This window comes from Sus scrofa, chromosome 17, assembly GCF_000003025.6.
Source record: "Sus scrofa isolate TJ Tabasco breed Duroc chromosome 17, Sscrofa11.1, whole genome shotgun sequence".
Taxonomy (NCBI): Eukaryota; Metazoa; Chordata; class Mammalia; order Artiodactyla; family Suidae; genus Sus; species Sus scrofa.
In genome coordinates, this window is record NC_010459.5 from 37705915 (window position 1) to 37721568 (window position 15654).

The 15654-nt window shown below is 44.3% G+C and overlaps 1 protein-coding gene across 9 annotated transcripts in view; it reads left to right on the plus strand.

Annotated features, from left to right (window-relative positions):
* ASIP (agouti signaling protein) overlaps window positions 1-12873 on the plus strand; it is a 176173-nt gene extending 163300 nt beyond the window's left edge. For all 9 annotated transcript variants that reach the window (XM_005672859.3, XM_021077312.1, XM_021077313.1 and 6 more), the window contains 3 exons: window positions 7831-8000; window positions 9270-9328; window positions 12487-12873. In XM_005672859.3, the coding sequence (XP_005672916.2) occupies window positions 7841-8000; window positions 9270-9328; window positions 12487-12663 (396 nt within the window). In that variant the 5' untranslated portion in view covers window positions 7831-7840 and the 3' untranslated portion in view covers window positions 12664-12873. The remainder of the gene's footprint in view (window positions 1-7830; window positions 8001-9269; window positions 9329-12486) is intronic.

Sequence of the window (15654 nt, forward strand, 5' to 3'; positions counted from 1 at the left end):
TTTTTTTTTTTTTTTTTTTTTTTTGCCACACCCATGGCATATGGAAGTTCCTGGGCCAAGGATCAAATCTGAGCCACAACTGAGACCTACACCATAGCTATGGCAACATCAGATCCTTTAACCCACTGCTTTGGGCCAGGGATCAAATCCACACCACCACAGAGATAACACCAGATCCTTAACCTGCACACCACAATGGGAACTCCTTGAATTTTTTTTTTTTTAATAGAACGCTTTAAAAATGTGAAAACCAGAGTTCCCTTGTGGCACAGCAGGTTAAGAATCCAGCATGTCACTGCAGGGGACTGGGTCACTGCTATGGCTAGGGTTCAGTCTCTGACCTGGGAACTTCTGCATGCCACGGTGCAGCCATAATTAATTAAAATGTACAAAAAGGAGTTCCATGGTCATTCAGTGGTTAAAGATCTGGTGTTGTCTCTGCTGTGGCTCATGTCACTGCTGTGGCCTGGGTTCAATCCTTGGCCCAGGAACTTCTGCATGCTGCAAGTGCAGCCAAAATTAAAAAATATTTAAATAAGTAAACAAAAATAAAAATGTGGGAACCATTCTTAGCTTGAAGACTGTACAAATGCTACACGGAGTATGGAAAGAGCAAATGAATACTGCAGTCACTGAGTGCTACAGATTCAGCTTCAGTGTGGACTGTGACAAATGATAAGTAAACAAATGCTTGTATACCAAGCTAAGTACTATGATTAGGTCAGACATAGTCAGGCTTAAGAAGTGGTAAAGAGGAATTTTGTATGGGGACCAGGAAGTAGCCAAGCTTGGCTGGGATGTATACTTCCTGTAAGAAAAAATAAAGCTGGAAAGGAATGCAGAGGGCAGGTGGGATTATGTATTTCATTTGGTTATCAGGGTAACCCCTGCAGAGGAATGACATTGCTTAGAATCCAGCGGCAGCCTCTTAATTGGTATTCCTTCCTCCCTGTCCTCCGTCTCCACACCCCAGTCAAAGGGGTCTTGGTACAATGCAAATCCGATTAAGTCCCTCCCCCTGTTCAAAACTCTTCGGTCATTTTCCACTGAACTTAAGATATTGTCAGAGTTCCCGTCGTGGCTCAGCGGTTAATGAACCCGACTAGTATCCATGAGGACTCAGGTTCAATCCCTGGCCTTGCTCAGTGGGTTAAGGATCCAGTGTTGCCATGAGCTGTGGTGTAGGTCACAGACAAGGCTCAGATCCCTTGTTGCTGTGGCTGTGGCATAGGCCAGCAGCTGTAGCTCCGACTCGACCCCTAGCCTGGGAATCTCCACATGTCCATATGCCATAGGTGCAGCCCTAAAAAGACAAAAGACAAATATATATATATTGTCCAAACTCCCTACCATAGTTTACAAGTCCCATCATGATCTGGCCCCTGCCTCCATCGCCTGTTAATGTTTATTTGCCAACTTTACTGATCTTCTGTAGTTCCTCAAATGCACAGCCTTTCTTGCCTTTGGATCTTCGTATTTGTGATTCTCAGTGTCTGCAACACTACTACCACCTCCACCCTCTTCTCCAACCTAGCTAAGTCCAAATCAGGCCTCTGTTCTCAGCTTCAGTGCAGCTTGCTTCAAGAGACTTTCCCTAGCCCATGCATTAGTTTGAATAACTTGTCAGTTTTTCCTGATAGAATGTACACTCTGTAAAGACAGGCAGTAATCATTGGGTATCTCAGTCACCATTGTAACCAAAGAATCTAGCTTACCACTGGTTCATAGTAGGTATTTAACAAATACTTGTTAACTAGATGAATGAATGTATGAATGAATGAATGGATGAAAATGGGACTTTATTTAAAAGGAAGCTTAGCTTGGTTATATGTTCTACAGTCAAGGAGGACAGTGAAGAGGTGGTGATAGAAGACCAGGCAGGAGAATTAGGCTACTAGGGACAGAAGGAATGGAAAGGGAGGGAGGGAGAAACGGGGGGAATGAAAATCACTAGAATTTAATGACTGACTGATTCGGTGTGGGAAACAAAAGAGAAGGAGAAATTGTTCTCCAAGCTGAGTAGGCCAACTGCATCATTAGAAAAAGGAGTCCCTGCTTGGAAGTGAGGGCCCAGGAATTGAAAAGGAAGGAATGGAGGAAATAGTTCAAATATATTTCAGCCCATTTTCCTCAGTCCTAACCAGTTAGCCATCCCAGGCGATCCTGCTGGCTCTAGTTACACTGAACCGGGCTAAAAAAAAATCCATTTAGCTGGAAAAGAAGCTAGAGTCCAAGTGGCCCTGGCATCTAAGACAGAGAGAAAGGCAAACTAGGATAGGCAGTTATGACGACAGAGTTACAGCGGCTGGGAGGCAACCATGAGGCTCTGGGCCCCATTAGAAGGGGTTTGGGGGAGTTCCCGTCGTGGCGCAGTGGTTAACGAATCCGACTAGAAACCATGAGGTTGCGGGTTCGATCCCTGCCCTTGCTCAGTGGGTTAACGATCCGGCGTTGCCGTGAGCTGTGGTGTAGGTTGCAGACGCGGCTCGGATCCCGCGTTGCTGTGGCTCTGGTGTAGGCTGGTGGCTACAGCTCCGATTCAACCCCTAGCCTGGGAACCTCCATATGCCGCGGGAGCGGCCCAAGAAATAGCAACAACAACAACAACAACAACAAAAAAAAAAAAAAAAAGAAGGGGTTTGGGTAGGCCTGGGCAGTTTGGAGCCATTGGTGGCTGAGAATGAAGGCTAGGAGCACCAGAGACCCAGAGCTATAGACCTGTGAACCAAGATGAAATGAAGTCACCACCAGCGAGCAAGGAGAATACAGTTCATGCTGCTGGCAGGATCAACCAGGCAGGAGACTTATTTCCAAAAAGAGGGCAGAGAGAGACCCAAACAGGAGAGAGAGGCAGTTTCAGCAAACTCTTACTGAGTGATGCTATATATCCAGCATTGTGCTAGCTTCTTTATTGAAAAGTTATTTCCATCTTTTATTAACTCTCTGAGGATTCCTCAGAACTAAAATTTCTACTCCTTTACAATGGGGATACTAAGCCTCAGAGAAATTAAGTAAAATGTCCAAGGCCACAGTGTAGTGAATGGGCTCCCATTACAGCAGCCTGGCCAAATTCTAGCCTGCTCCTACCAGTTTTGGTTGGAACAATAGTCTACATGCCTATTATATTCCAGAAGGAGCAGAGCCAAACAACTGGCCCCCACCCTCATTTTAAGTTTCTTAAACTTTTAATGCTCATTCTCCAGCATTAAAATCAAAACTAGGAGTTCCTGTCATGGCACAGTTGAAACGAATCTGACTAGGAACCATGAGGTGGTGGGTTCAATCCCTGGCCTCGCTCAGTGGGTTAAGGATCCCATGTTGTCATGGCTGTGGCTTAGGCTGGCAGCTGCAGCTCCAATTCAACCCCTAGCTTGGGAACTTCCATATGCTGCAGGTGCAGCCCTAAAAAGCAAAAATATATATATATTTTTTGTGCATATATATTACATATATATAATTTCAGAATATAACATCTATAAACATATGTCCATTGAACTTAGTGTGGTTAGCTAATGTTTACACCAGGCACTTCATTAACTCCTGATCCTATTTTAATTCCCAGCACACCATGTGTATTGGGTATAATAAGGTCTGTTTTCATTGATGAAGAAATTGAATCTCAGAATGATTAAGCAACTTGTCATCACATAGCTTGTAAGTGGTGAAGCCACATATGTTTGACTGCAGAGCCTTTGTTCTTTCAGCTGCACTGTTTTACCTCCTTTAAACAAAGAACTAAGTCTAATTGATGAGAATGACCTCATGAACACTTAGAGCCATGAAATGCTAAGCAATGTAGTATTTAGGGTAAGAGCTGGAGGAGTTCAGAAAAGGGTGAGAGCTATTTGGGCTTGTCTGAGACTGAAAGAGGACTGTGCTAGAGCTGGAACTGAGCTGCATATTTAAGCATGGTCTGGCTCCACTGAGAAAGGGAGAAACGTGACCAGGGGAGGGGAGAGAGTGGACAATGTTGTTGAAGCAAGAGCAAAGGCAAGGAGATGGAGTCAGTGTGACTGGTTCCACTGAGAAGAAGGAATGGGCTGGAGTGAAGAGGAAATGTAAAATGTGAGATAATTTAAAGGGTGGGAAAAATTTGGTAAGAGGATATAAAGGTCAGGAAAGAATGAGTCAGGAGTTCCCCTCCTGGTGCAGCAGAAACAAATCCAACTAGGAACCATGAGGTTGCAGGTTCGATCCCTGGCCTCGATCAGTGGGTTAAGGATCTGATGTTGCTGTGAGCTGTGATGTAGGTCACGGATGCAGCTCAGATCCAGGATTGCTGTGAGCTGTGGTGTAGGTCGAAGTCGTGGCTGGGACCCTGCGTGGCTGTGGCTGTGGCTATGGCTATAGAGTAGGCCGGCAGCTGTAGTTCTGATTCGACCCTTAGCCTGGGAACCTCCATATGCCATGGGTGCAGCTCTAAAAAGCAAAAAAAAAAAAAAAAAAAAAAAAAAGAAAAAGAAAAAAGAATGAGTCAAAGATTAAAACCAACATGATTGGACAAAGAGAGTATAGTGGAGCCAGACCATACTCACATTTAACTTATGCAAAGTCAACTGTATGTACTTAGTAAATGATTGAGAGAGGGGAGAGGAGCAATTTAAATATGCAGGTGATACTTCTCAACATCCCATCCAGGGAGCCTGTGCTCTGGGTAAGGAGATACTCACTCCAGAACTGGGAGCTGGGGATCTACTATTCCCTCAGCTGGTTCCTGTACATCTCTCTCAGAGTATGAACATTTCACTATGCTGGTGGTGTTCAAAGAAAAATATTTTTCTCATACAACATGACCCCTAAAGGCAAGCCAACTACTTATTCTGGTGTAAAATTAAAAAATAAATAAATAAAGCCATCATTTCCCAGCTGGAGGAAATTTGTACTCTGCACTTTTTTTTTCCATAGCTGTACCTGTGGCACATGGAAGTTCCCAGCCTAGGGGTCACATCAGACCTACAGCTGCAGACCTACACCACAGGCACAGGCAACACCAGATCTGAGCCAGATCTGTAACCTATGCCAGAGGTTGCAACAACCCACCAAATCCTTAACCCACTGATTGAGGCCAGAGATTAAACATGTATCCCCACGGATTCTTTTGATCCACAAGTGGAACTCCCTTGGAGTCTAACTTTAGACCTAACTAAGATGCAACTCCAGGGCAAATAACAAGGAAAATTATCCTTTAGAATCCGTTGAGAGTAACAGAAAACTCATAATAAATAAAGGGAATGTAATGGCTTACCTGATAAATTCAGATATGATGGGCTTCAGGCAAGTTCTACTCCAGTAGTTTAATTATGTTACCAATGTCCTTCCTTACTATATATCCAATCTGCCTTTTATTGTGTCACTTTTGTCCTAAAGCTGGCTTCCCTTTATAAGATGCCTGCCAACATTAACGAGGACTTCTGGCATTTTATTATATATTCAGTGAGAGAGAAAGAGCTTCCTTAAATAATCGGAAAGAGGCCTGGACTTCCTCTGGGCTATATCATCTTCAGTCACATCCCCATTCCTGAACCAACACTAGGAGGATGGGATGGGATTATACTGTTTGTCATGAATAAGTCAAGGCTTCCCCTGGATGTGGAGCTAAGATCACTGTCACCCAAAATATATATCTAGGAAATCCAGAATCCTCTTAGAAAGGAGGAAGATCATAGTTGATGCTAAAGAGGCAACTAACAATATTCTTTTCAGAAACCCACAAAGCCAGAAAAATGAAGAGCTTAGTTTAAGACAGGAGTATGTATCCAGTTGGCGTTTACCAAGTTACTGCTCTGAGCTGGTCACTGTGCCAGATACAGAGTCAGAGAAATAAGTAAAACATTGCTTCTCTCTCTCTTTTTTTAATCAAATGAGAGACAAATGCATAAACAATGTGACAAGGGATTTATTTGACAGAGAACAGCACAAAGTTCTGAGAGGGGAGAATGGAACAAATGACTACACCTCAGGCTTTCCTGATAAAGATTTGTTTGGTTTAACTATTGCTGACAGGGACTAGAAACCTCAGAGATCAAACTGCTTGGAGCTAGAAACCTTAGGGCCTCAAGAAATGTTTTGGGGAGTTCCCGTCGTGGCTCAGTGGTTAGTGAATCCGACTAGGAACCATGAGGTTTTGGGTTCAATCCCTGCCCTTGCTCAGTGGGTTAACGATCCGGCGTTGACCTGAGCTGTGGTGTAGGTCACAGACGTGGCTCGGATCCCGCGTTGCTGTGGCTCTGGTGTAGGCCGGCGGCTACAGCTCCAATTCGACCCCTAGCGTGGGAACCTCCATATGCAGTGGGAGCGGCCCTAGAAATGGCAAAAAGACAAAAAAAAAAAAAAGAAATGTTTTGGGCTTTAGGGACTGAGGAGCTATATTGTCCCACCACACACAAAAAAAGATACGACCTGCTTAAGAAACCCCTGTGTTGCCTTTCTGTTTTATATATTGGGATTCTGCAAGTCATAGTTCATTTGAAGAAGGTGTTCCCCTGCTAAATGAATGTAAACCATGTAAACCACTGTCCTAGCCCACCCCCCTCATTTTACCTTGAGTCCATCAAAAAAAAAAAAAAAAAAAAAAAGAATGGATTTGTCCCAAGTCACACATTTACTAATGGTTGAGCCAAGAGAAGAACTCAAAGCTCTGATTCTGATTCTGAGCTCAGTGCTCATTTCACTGGCTCAAGAAAATTGGTGGCCAGTTCATGACTGGCCAGTGCCTATTGATGAAAGGATCAGAAGGAATCAGAAGAGCGAGCTGAGAGAGATAGAGGATGGACTTCAAAAGGAAGGGACCGCCCCCTCCAGCTTCAACAAGTTTAGGAGGAGGTTGGGGCCTGGCTGGTTGAGTCCTTTTCTCTTGGAATGTAACAGAAATGGAGAAAAGTTTACTCTAGCCAATCTGAAGGCCAGGAGGAATAGGCTAGAAATTGCCAGGCTGAGCCCAGAAGTGGGCAGCATCAGCACAAACAGACTGTTTTATTCTCTTCTCACCTATTATCCCTCTGTGCCATGCCTATTATTCTCTGTGCCATACCTATCATGGCAGGGCACAGAGAATCTTGGAAACACAGCCTCAGCTTTTTCCCAGACCAGAAAGAACATGCACGGGGCAGGGGGTGGGGGTGGGGGGTTGCCATGTGCAGAGAAGATAAAGATGCTGCTGAAACTGTGAGTCCTAATTGAGCCTAACCTAGACATTCATGGGAAGAAATCCACTCTGGGATCTGTTAGCTTCATCAAAATCCAGCTAGCAATAAATCAATAAATCTAGTTAGCCTGTGTGAACAGGTCCATTCTATCCTCCTGACACAAACTTTACCTGCATTCATTTCCTCTGGGTGTCAGAATACAGCATAAGCAAATGATATACATGCTTGTCTGAATAAACAAGTTATCTCTGCATCTTTCTCATTAAGCTTTATTCTCTGCACTTTAGTATAAACCTCTGCCACTGTGAGGCATTTTTGGGGAACTTTCAACAACTCTGTCCAGGCATAAGATCTCCTGGGGCCAATGACTTAAAAAAAAAAAAAGCACCCCACTTCCTGTAGGGCAGAGACCAGTTGCAATTGCAATGCATTCTTTTTCTCTTTGCTTCAATCTTCCTGCCTTCCTTGTCTTTCTCACTTCCTCTCTCATCTCTCCTCTTCTCTCTTCTTCCTTCATCAGTTCCCCTTCCCTGTCCTAAGCCTTGCTGGCCCTCCAGTTCCACTGGGACACTGGCATATGGAATGGGGTCGGAGCACCAGCCCAAAGGAACACAAAGAAAGCAGGAGGGCACATCCATTTGCCAGGACCCCTGACCCACCTGACTGACTTCTCTGTCTCACTCAGGCCTCCCAGGATGGATGTCACTCGCCTCCTCTTAGCTACCCTACTGGTATGCCTGTGCTTCTTCACTGCCTCCAGCCACCTGGCACCTGAGGAAAAGTCCAAAGATGAAAGAAGTCTAAGGAGCAACTCCTCCATGAACCTGTTGGATTTCCCTTCTGTCTCTATTGTGGGTAAGCAGCCTGGCCTGGGGCCCAGCCTCTGGGCTCTGGCCTATGAGAAGGGGCTGCAGGATGTTAAACACACTCCCTAAGCTGATACCAGGATCCATTACCAGGATCCATTGCCTAAGTCAGAACTCCTTCATGTTCATTCCTCAAAACCACCCTGGAGGAATAAAGTGCCCCTTAACTCGTTTAATTTGGGAGAGCCCTGCCTGCCACCCATCTAATATACAACTTAGCATGTTAGAGGCTCTGAGAAACCCTAAAGTCAAGACACTTGCTGAATATGGTTTAACTTGAGCATTTCTGAAACTTATTGAATCACAGAACTCTTTTCAATGGTAAAAATTTTAGGAAATGCTGCAGAATATTACCAAGTCAGGGATGAATAAGTCCTTTCATGTCAGGGTTGAGATTTGAGAATGACTGCTCAGGGAAAAATACCGGGGGCATTAGAGCCTGACATTGGAGATCTTGACTCCATCTGATAATAGTAATAATAATGCATGTACTTATTTTGTGCTAGGCACTATGAAGTGAGTATTATTTTCATTCCTATTTTATTTCACAGGTTAAAGAAATTAAGGCTTAAGAAAGTTAAGTAGCTCACATAGGGCACACAGTTCTTAATTGGCAGAGCCAGAATTCAAACCCAGGTGTTTACCGAGAACCTAAGTTCAAAACTAATATTCCTTACTGACTTGCCTCTCACTTAAAAAAGAGAATATTCTAGACATATCGGGGAAGGCACTGGGGCACATTAACAATGACTGTTCACCTTCAATGTGCCACACTTTCCACTTTAAAAACATATCTCATTTATCCTCAAGACAGCTCTTCAAGGTAGGTATTACAATACCCTGCTTGCAGATGAGAAAACTGAGTCATAAAGAGGTTAAGTAGGTTGCCCCAAACCACAAAGCTGTTATATGGCAGTCAGGATTCAATCAGGTATGCCAAAACTCTGAGAAATGAGAACTAGAATTATAAGAAATACAAGTCCATCCATCTACAAGACACTGAGTCCCTTTTCCAGGGCCTTCTTAGATTTCCCCTTTGCTTTCCCTCAGAAGACTCTTAACTCTCAGTACCTGGCCCCAGGTCAACAGCCAGGCTAACAAACATCTGCTGGCCTAAGTCCCAAGATGTGATCTATCCAGTTAACCTTTCATCCTCTCCCCAGCCCTGGGGCTTCCCGGAGCCCCCTCTGCTCCTCCCACTTCATTGCAGCTCAGGGTCCTCAGAAACTGACTTTGCTCGTTTTGTCTATCTTTGAAGCACTGAACAAGAAATCCAAAAAGATCAGCAGAAAAGAAGCGGAGAAGAGATCTTCCAAGGTAGGCCTGGGAGTTCTCATTGTGGGGTTGAGACTAGGCTTAAAAGGGAGAACCCCTCAAACCCTAGCTAAGAACTAAAAGATTTTTCCTGCCTACATCCCAAAGAAACTGAAAGCTACCAAAAAACTTCCTGGCCTCCAGCCCTGAACCAGACCCCAGAAGCTGAGCTTCGCTAGGCAAGATGGCTTATCTGCTAAAAAGCATCTTCCTATACTAGCTTACACTCTACCTAAAATTTCACCATCACTCTTCTTTCGGATTAATGAATGTTTCCCAAACCTCAGTCATTTCAGAACCATTTCTACAATTTTTGCCATATCTGAGTTTCACCAAGTTATTTAATATATTTGTTTAAAGTGAAAACTTAAAACATTATATAACTGTTATAGAAAACCATATCACTTGGCATTAATAGAAAGTAACTATAAAAATAAGTAAAATGAAAACTTTTTTAGTGAATTTTAGCTGGTTGGTGTTGCCTGCCAAAGCTCTAAATCTGAGGCTTGCTGTGTTAAAATGAAGATGAATTCCAGTCATGGCACGCAGAAACAAATATGACTAGGAACCATGAGGTTGCTAGTTCGATCTCTGGTCTTCTCAGTGGGTTAAGGATCCGGCATTGCCATGAGCTGCGGTGTAGGTCACAGACATGGCTCGGATCTGGTGTTGCTGTGGCTGTGGTGTAGGCCAGCAGCTGTAACTCCAATTAGCCCCCTAGCCTAGGAACTTCCATATGCTGCAGATGCAGCCCTAAAAAAAAGAAGCCAAAAAAAAAGAAGAAGAAGAAGATGAGAAAGTGTTGGGAAAGCATTAAGGATATATTGACATCAAAATGAGCCTTGCAAGTTGAAAGACATTATTGAAAAAAAGAATCCTTTCTCACTATATGATTCCCATCATTTAATATTCATGTATCACCTAAAATCATACTATCATGTACAGGTTCCCACACTTTGGGAAATACTAGACTAAGGCATTTTGAAATGCACACATTATCCCTATTTTGGTATGCTTCATTTTTTCAGAGCAACTGTAATCAGAGCAGGGAGTGCTGAACTAGGGATTGGGAAGGAATAAAATCTGGCACTGGGTGATCACAATAAAGTTTCTGCTCTTCAGGCCTTCTGTAAACGAGTAGATCAGATGATTGACAGAATTGTAAAATCTATTTATATGCTGGGTGCTGGGACTATAGTAGTGAATGAGAGACATTGCTGTTCTCATGGAGTTTACACTCTTCTGGGGAAAATAGGAGAACAGCAAGTAAACTAATAAATAGGTAAGATAAACTCAGATAATGATAAACACCATGAAGGAATTAAAGCATGGTGATGAGATAGAGAGAAGGGAAGAGTGGTCAGGGAAGTTCTCTAGAAGAGAGCAGCACTTAAAGACTGAGAAAGTCAGTAATCTTAAACAGCAATGCCCAATAGAAATGCTACATGAGCCACATATACAATTTAAAATTTTCTAGTAGCCACGTTTTAAAAAGTAAAAAAAGGAGTTCCCTAGTAGCTTAGCGGGTTAAGGATCTGGCATCACATCTGTGACTCAGGTCACTGCTGTGGCACAGGTTTGTTTAATCCCTGACCCAGGAACTTCTGCATGCTGAGCACACAGCCAAAAAAAAGAAAGAAATTTGTAAAAAAAGTAAAACAGGTGCAATTAATGTTAATATTTTATTTAACCCAATTGATCCAAAATATTATCATTTGAATATGTATTCAGTATAAAAAGTTATTAAGATATTTTATATTAGGAGATCCTGTCGTGGCACAGTGGAAACAAATCCCACTAGGAACCATGAGGTTGCTGGTTCAATCACTGGCCTCCCTCGATGGATCAAGGATCTGGCCATTGTGAGCTGTGGTGTAGTCGAAGACGCAGCTTGGATCCCCTGTTGCTGTGGCTGTGGTGTAGGCCAGCAGCTGTAGCTCTGAATAGACCCCTGGCCTGGGAATCTCCATATGCTGCCCTAAAAAAAAAAAAAAAAAAAAGATATTTTACATTTTTTTCCTGTAATGAGTCTTTTGTAATGAGAGTGACTTACACTCTCAATTCCGATGCTAATTTTTTTTTTTTTTTTTGTCTTTTTGCCTTTTATTGAGCCGCTCCCCAGGCATATGGAGGTTCCCAGGCTAGGGGTCGAATTGGAGCTGTAGCCACCGGCCTACACCACAGCCACAGCAACACGGGATCCAAGCCGCATCTGTGACCTACACCACAGCTCACGGCACGGCATCACCGGATCCTAAACCCACTGAGCAAGGCCAGGGATCGAACCCGCAACCTCATGGTTCCTAGTCGGATTCGTTAACCACTGTGCCACGATAGGAACTCCTGGATGCTAATTTTTTTATGCTTAAACTAGAGCTATAGTGCTAACAAAACAAAGTTGTTGTTTCCCCCAATAAAGAGGAAAATATTTTACAGTATTTTCAGCTTTAAATTTTAAATTAACTAAAGTTAAATTTGAAAACTCATTTCCTCCCTTGCACTAGACACATTTCAAGAACTCAGTAGCCACATATGGCTAGTGGTTGCCTGTTATTGGACAGCACAGCAAAGAATGTCCCCAGGAAAGGGGGTAGCAAACTCAAGGCTCCTGCAGCAGGAACTCATTTACTGTGTTCTGTGCACAGAAGGCAGGCCGGTGGGGAGGTGTGGTAAAGACAGGTGGGAGAACTGGGCCGGCCAGAGAACTTCAGAGACCAAAGTAAAGTTTATGTTTCATTCTAAGCGCAAAGAGTAACCGCGGGGCAAGGCGGGGTGGGGGTAGCTTTAAGCCATCATAGATCTTCCAAGAGGTCCCTTTTGCGCACTGGAAGATGGACTGTAAGGAGGAAAGAGAACAGACAGTGGCCTCCCACTGCTACCCAGGGTAGCTGCGCTAGTGAAGAAGTGGATAGCCTCCTGATCTGTTGTGAAGGTAGAACTAACAGGGATTCGGATACACCAAAAGGGGAAGAAAAAGAGACGGTAGTTTAAAACCGTGGAGCTGAGTGGGATCCCCTACTGAGAGAAGAGGGCCAAATCGAAGCCAGTTAAATTTTGATGAGGATAGAGGCAGGTGGGGCAAGGAATTCCCAGGCAGAGGTGAGGAAGAGTGGGGACGGGCGGAGGTGGACGGCTTGGGCAGCCCCGGCGTTTCCCCACAGAAAAAGGCTTCGATGAAGAAGGTGGCACAGCCCCGGCCCCCGCGGCCTGCCCCCTGCGTGGCCAACCGCGACAGCTGCAAGCCTCCGGCGCTCGCCTGCTGCGACCCGTGCGCCTTCTGCCAGTGCCGCTTCTTCCGCAGTGCCTGCTCCTGCCGCGTGCTCAACCCCACCTGCTGAGCGCGCCTGCCTCCCGGTGGCTGGCGCGGCAGGGCCAGGTTCCCCAGACCTGGGGGACCCTCTGGGGCGCTTGATCTCCAGTAGGTGTGGCTTCCTAGGAACGGGTGCGGGTGTGGCTACTGACGTTGGGGCGGAGCTTTCAGGAGGAGGGGCTTCAAGGAGACTGGGCGTGGGCTCTGCTAAATTCCAAATACACGCAGGCTGCTCGAAGGTGTGTGGCTGTTTCTTTAAAGAATCCGAAAGCTCCTTTTCCCTTCGCGGGGTCTCCTTCACCGCCGAAGTCCCGCCGGCTGCGCGCTTGCTCTTTCCCAGGCCAGTGGAAACCCAGTTACCGGCCCTGAGACTGCTCTCCTGGTAAGCGCTTTTCCGGGTCTGGCCGCGGGAGACGTGCTGCCCCCTATTTTTAAGCCTGGGAACACCCGAAGCTGCTTTCAAAACGAGGAAGGCAGAAAAAAGCCTTTAAGGAACTGCCATTCAGCCTTTCACCCTTTCCCCCTTCTAAGGAGCTCCTCCTATCGCCGAAAAAACAAGAATGGCTACAACTCCATACAGAGTGTCACTGGGCTGTCTGTCCTAAGAGGTCTGCGGATACAACCGGGGTAGCTGGTCGTGACTGGGCATTACCATAGGTCCCTAAAGCCAGAAGGCTTTGGCCTGAGGATCCTAGAACCTTAAGAGACTTCCCAAAAAAGGTTACACTAAGAAACAAGTAAAGGGGGTCGATACTACTTTACTACAAGTAAAGGGGGTCTACTGGAAGCTCTGAGGACCTCAAAGAATCAAGGAAAATCCATACAACAGGCCTCAGAAAGGATAGGACCCTGAAGGACATGGAAAGAGCCAGGACAAAGAAACAAATGAGCAGTGTTTTCAGGGCAAGACTATGGAATAAGTCACCTCTAACCACTTCAGTTCTTGCATGGACCAGTCATAATTCAAATTCCCAAGAGAGAAAACCTGATTGAGTTTCTCCCACTCCCAAGCTGAACATTGACCATAGGTCCCCAGGCATTTTTAATTCTGACAGCCTAGAGTTTGGGCTCTCACAAGTAGGCAACAGGTGTTCAGGAATCCTTCCTCACTACCTACCCTAGCCATTTCAGTTCTTACATAGACACATTCATAATTCAGATTCCCAAGAGAGATAATTTGACCTGAAGTGGTGCCCAGGAAAGGGTGACTCATTTTGATAGACAGTCTCACAAAGTCTATTCATAATGTGGGAGGGATAATTCGCCAATAAAAAAATAAATAAAAAATTAGTTGCTAGAGGGTAAAATCCCCAACTGGCCACCATGAGAAGCTGAACTCTGGATTTAGTCTGCAGACACCTTCAGCACCAGAAATTCTACATCATAATCTGAAGCAATGGTTTTAATTTTTTTTTAGGAGAGGTACTCTTTCCTCAGTTGAATTCTTAAGGGGGAAACTTCATTATATAATACACATTAAAACAGTTTTAAGGAGTTCCTTTGTGGTGCAGTGGGTTAAGGATCCAGTGTTGTCACTGCAGTGGGCTGGGTTGCTGCTTTGGCATGGGTTTGATCCCAGGCCTGGAAACTTCCACATGCTGTGGGCACAGCCAAAACAAAAAACAAAGAAACAGCTTTAAGTTACTATAATGTTATAAGGATGCACACAAAAAATTGAAATTGGAGATTAGAGATTAATAGTTGCCCTCTCATCAGCTTCAACAACCAGTTTGTTTCCATCTTTTGTTTTCATTGCACAGTACCCCAAAAGGTCCAATTCACACAGAGTTGTTTCAAAAAAGTTTCAGCAGCTCATCCTGTGACCTCAGAAGTCTTCTATTAAACAGAAACAGCAAGAGGTTTTTTCCAAAATCTAGTCCAGATGGGCTCCAACATGTTAAGAGTTGGTGCCTCGCACATTTAAACATGTATGTTTTTATCACATCCTTTAAATGGCTTCAAAGTTTTTAAAAGTAGAAATTGAAGTTTATGTTTCTACAGAAACAGTATACTTCAAAAACCACTATCCTTAGAGGTAGCTGGTCCTCAGGACCTCAGATCTCTTCTTGGTTTGTGGACCATGGACCAATCTAATTGGCAATCTTTGGATCCTTATTCTAAGTTCCTCTGTTTGAACAACCACACAGATCTAGCATCCTTCCACTGTCAGGAAATTACCCTCAGTCATACAGTGGGAACGTTATGAAGGAATTTAACTCCAAAAACCAATTTCTATGTGTGAAGGGGACAGGATAGGTAAAGAAAAGAATGTGGTCTTAATTGAATGAACCAAACCATCTGTAGTTAATTTCAGATTAGTCTAGAATAAACTTGTTCCTCCCTTTCTTCTTCCATGCATCAAGTATATTTTTTATGAGGCATAGGGTGTGTGTGTGGAGGGCCTGGAGGTGCAGCAGGAATGTCTTCTGTTTTCTCAGTTAAATCATCAGAATATTTATGTTCACTCCAGGAAGGAGTTTTATACTGATGGCTTACGGAATAGCAGTAGCTATTGTCAGCTCTCCTAGCTGGCTGTGGGAATTGTAGTCTGAGAGTTGGCACCACCTGATGGTGGTGAAAATGACAATGACGATTACAATGATGACTGTACCTTCTTGTTATCTGGGGAGCCCAGCAAATAGCTTCATGCCTTTGACTTATGAAGGTTTTTACATCTTTTAGAGCTCCTCTTTAGAATTCCTGGGCCCAATGGCTGCATAGACTACCAGAGCTATAATAAAAACAACTACTAAGGAAAATTAATATAATCATGATGATGATAAAAAATAACCTTCCCAAATTACCTAATTTGGTGAAAGCACATTTACAAGCCATTGAGTGAGCTGATTCCTCCCCAAATCAAAAAGTAGAGCCTTGGAGGAGTTCCCATTGTGGCTCAGCGGTTAACGAACCCAACTAGTATCCATGAGGATGCGGTCGATCCCTGGCCTCGCTCAGGATCAGGCATTGCTGTGAGCTATGGTGTAGGTCACAGATGCAGCTCGGATCCCAAGTTGCT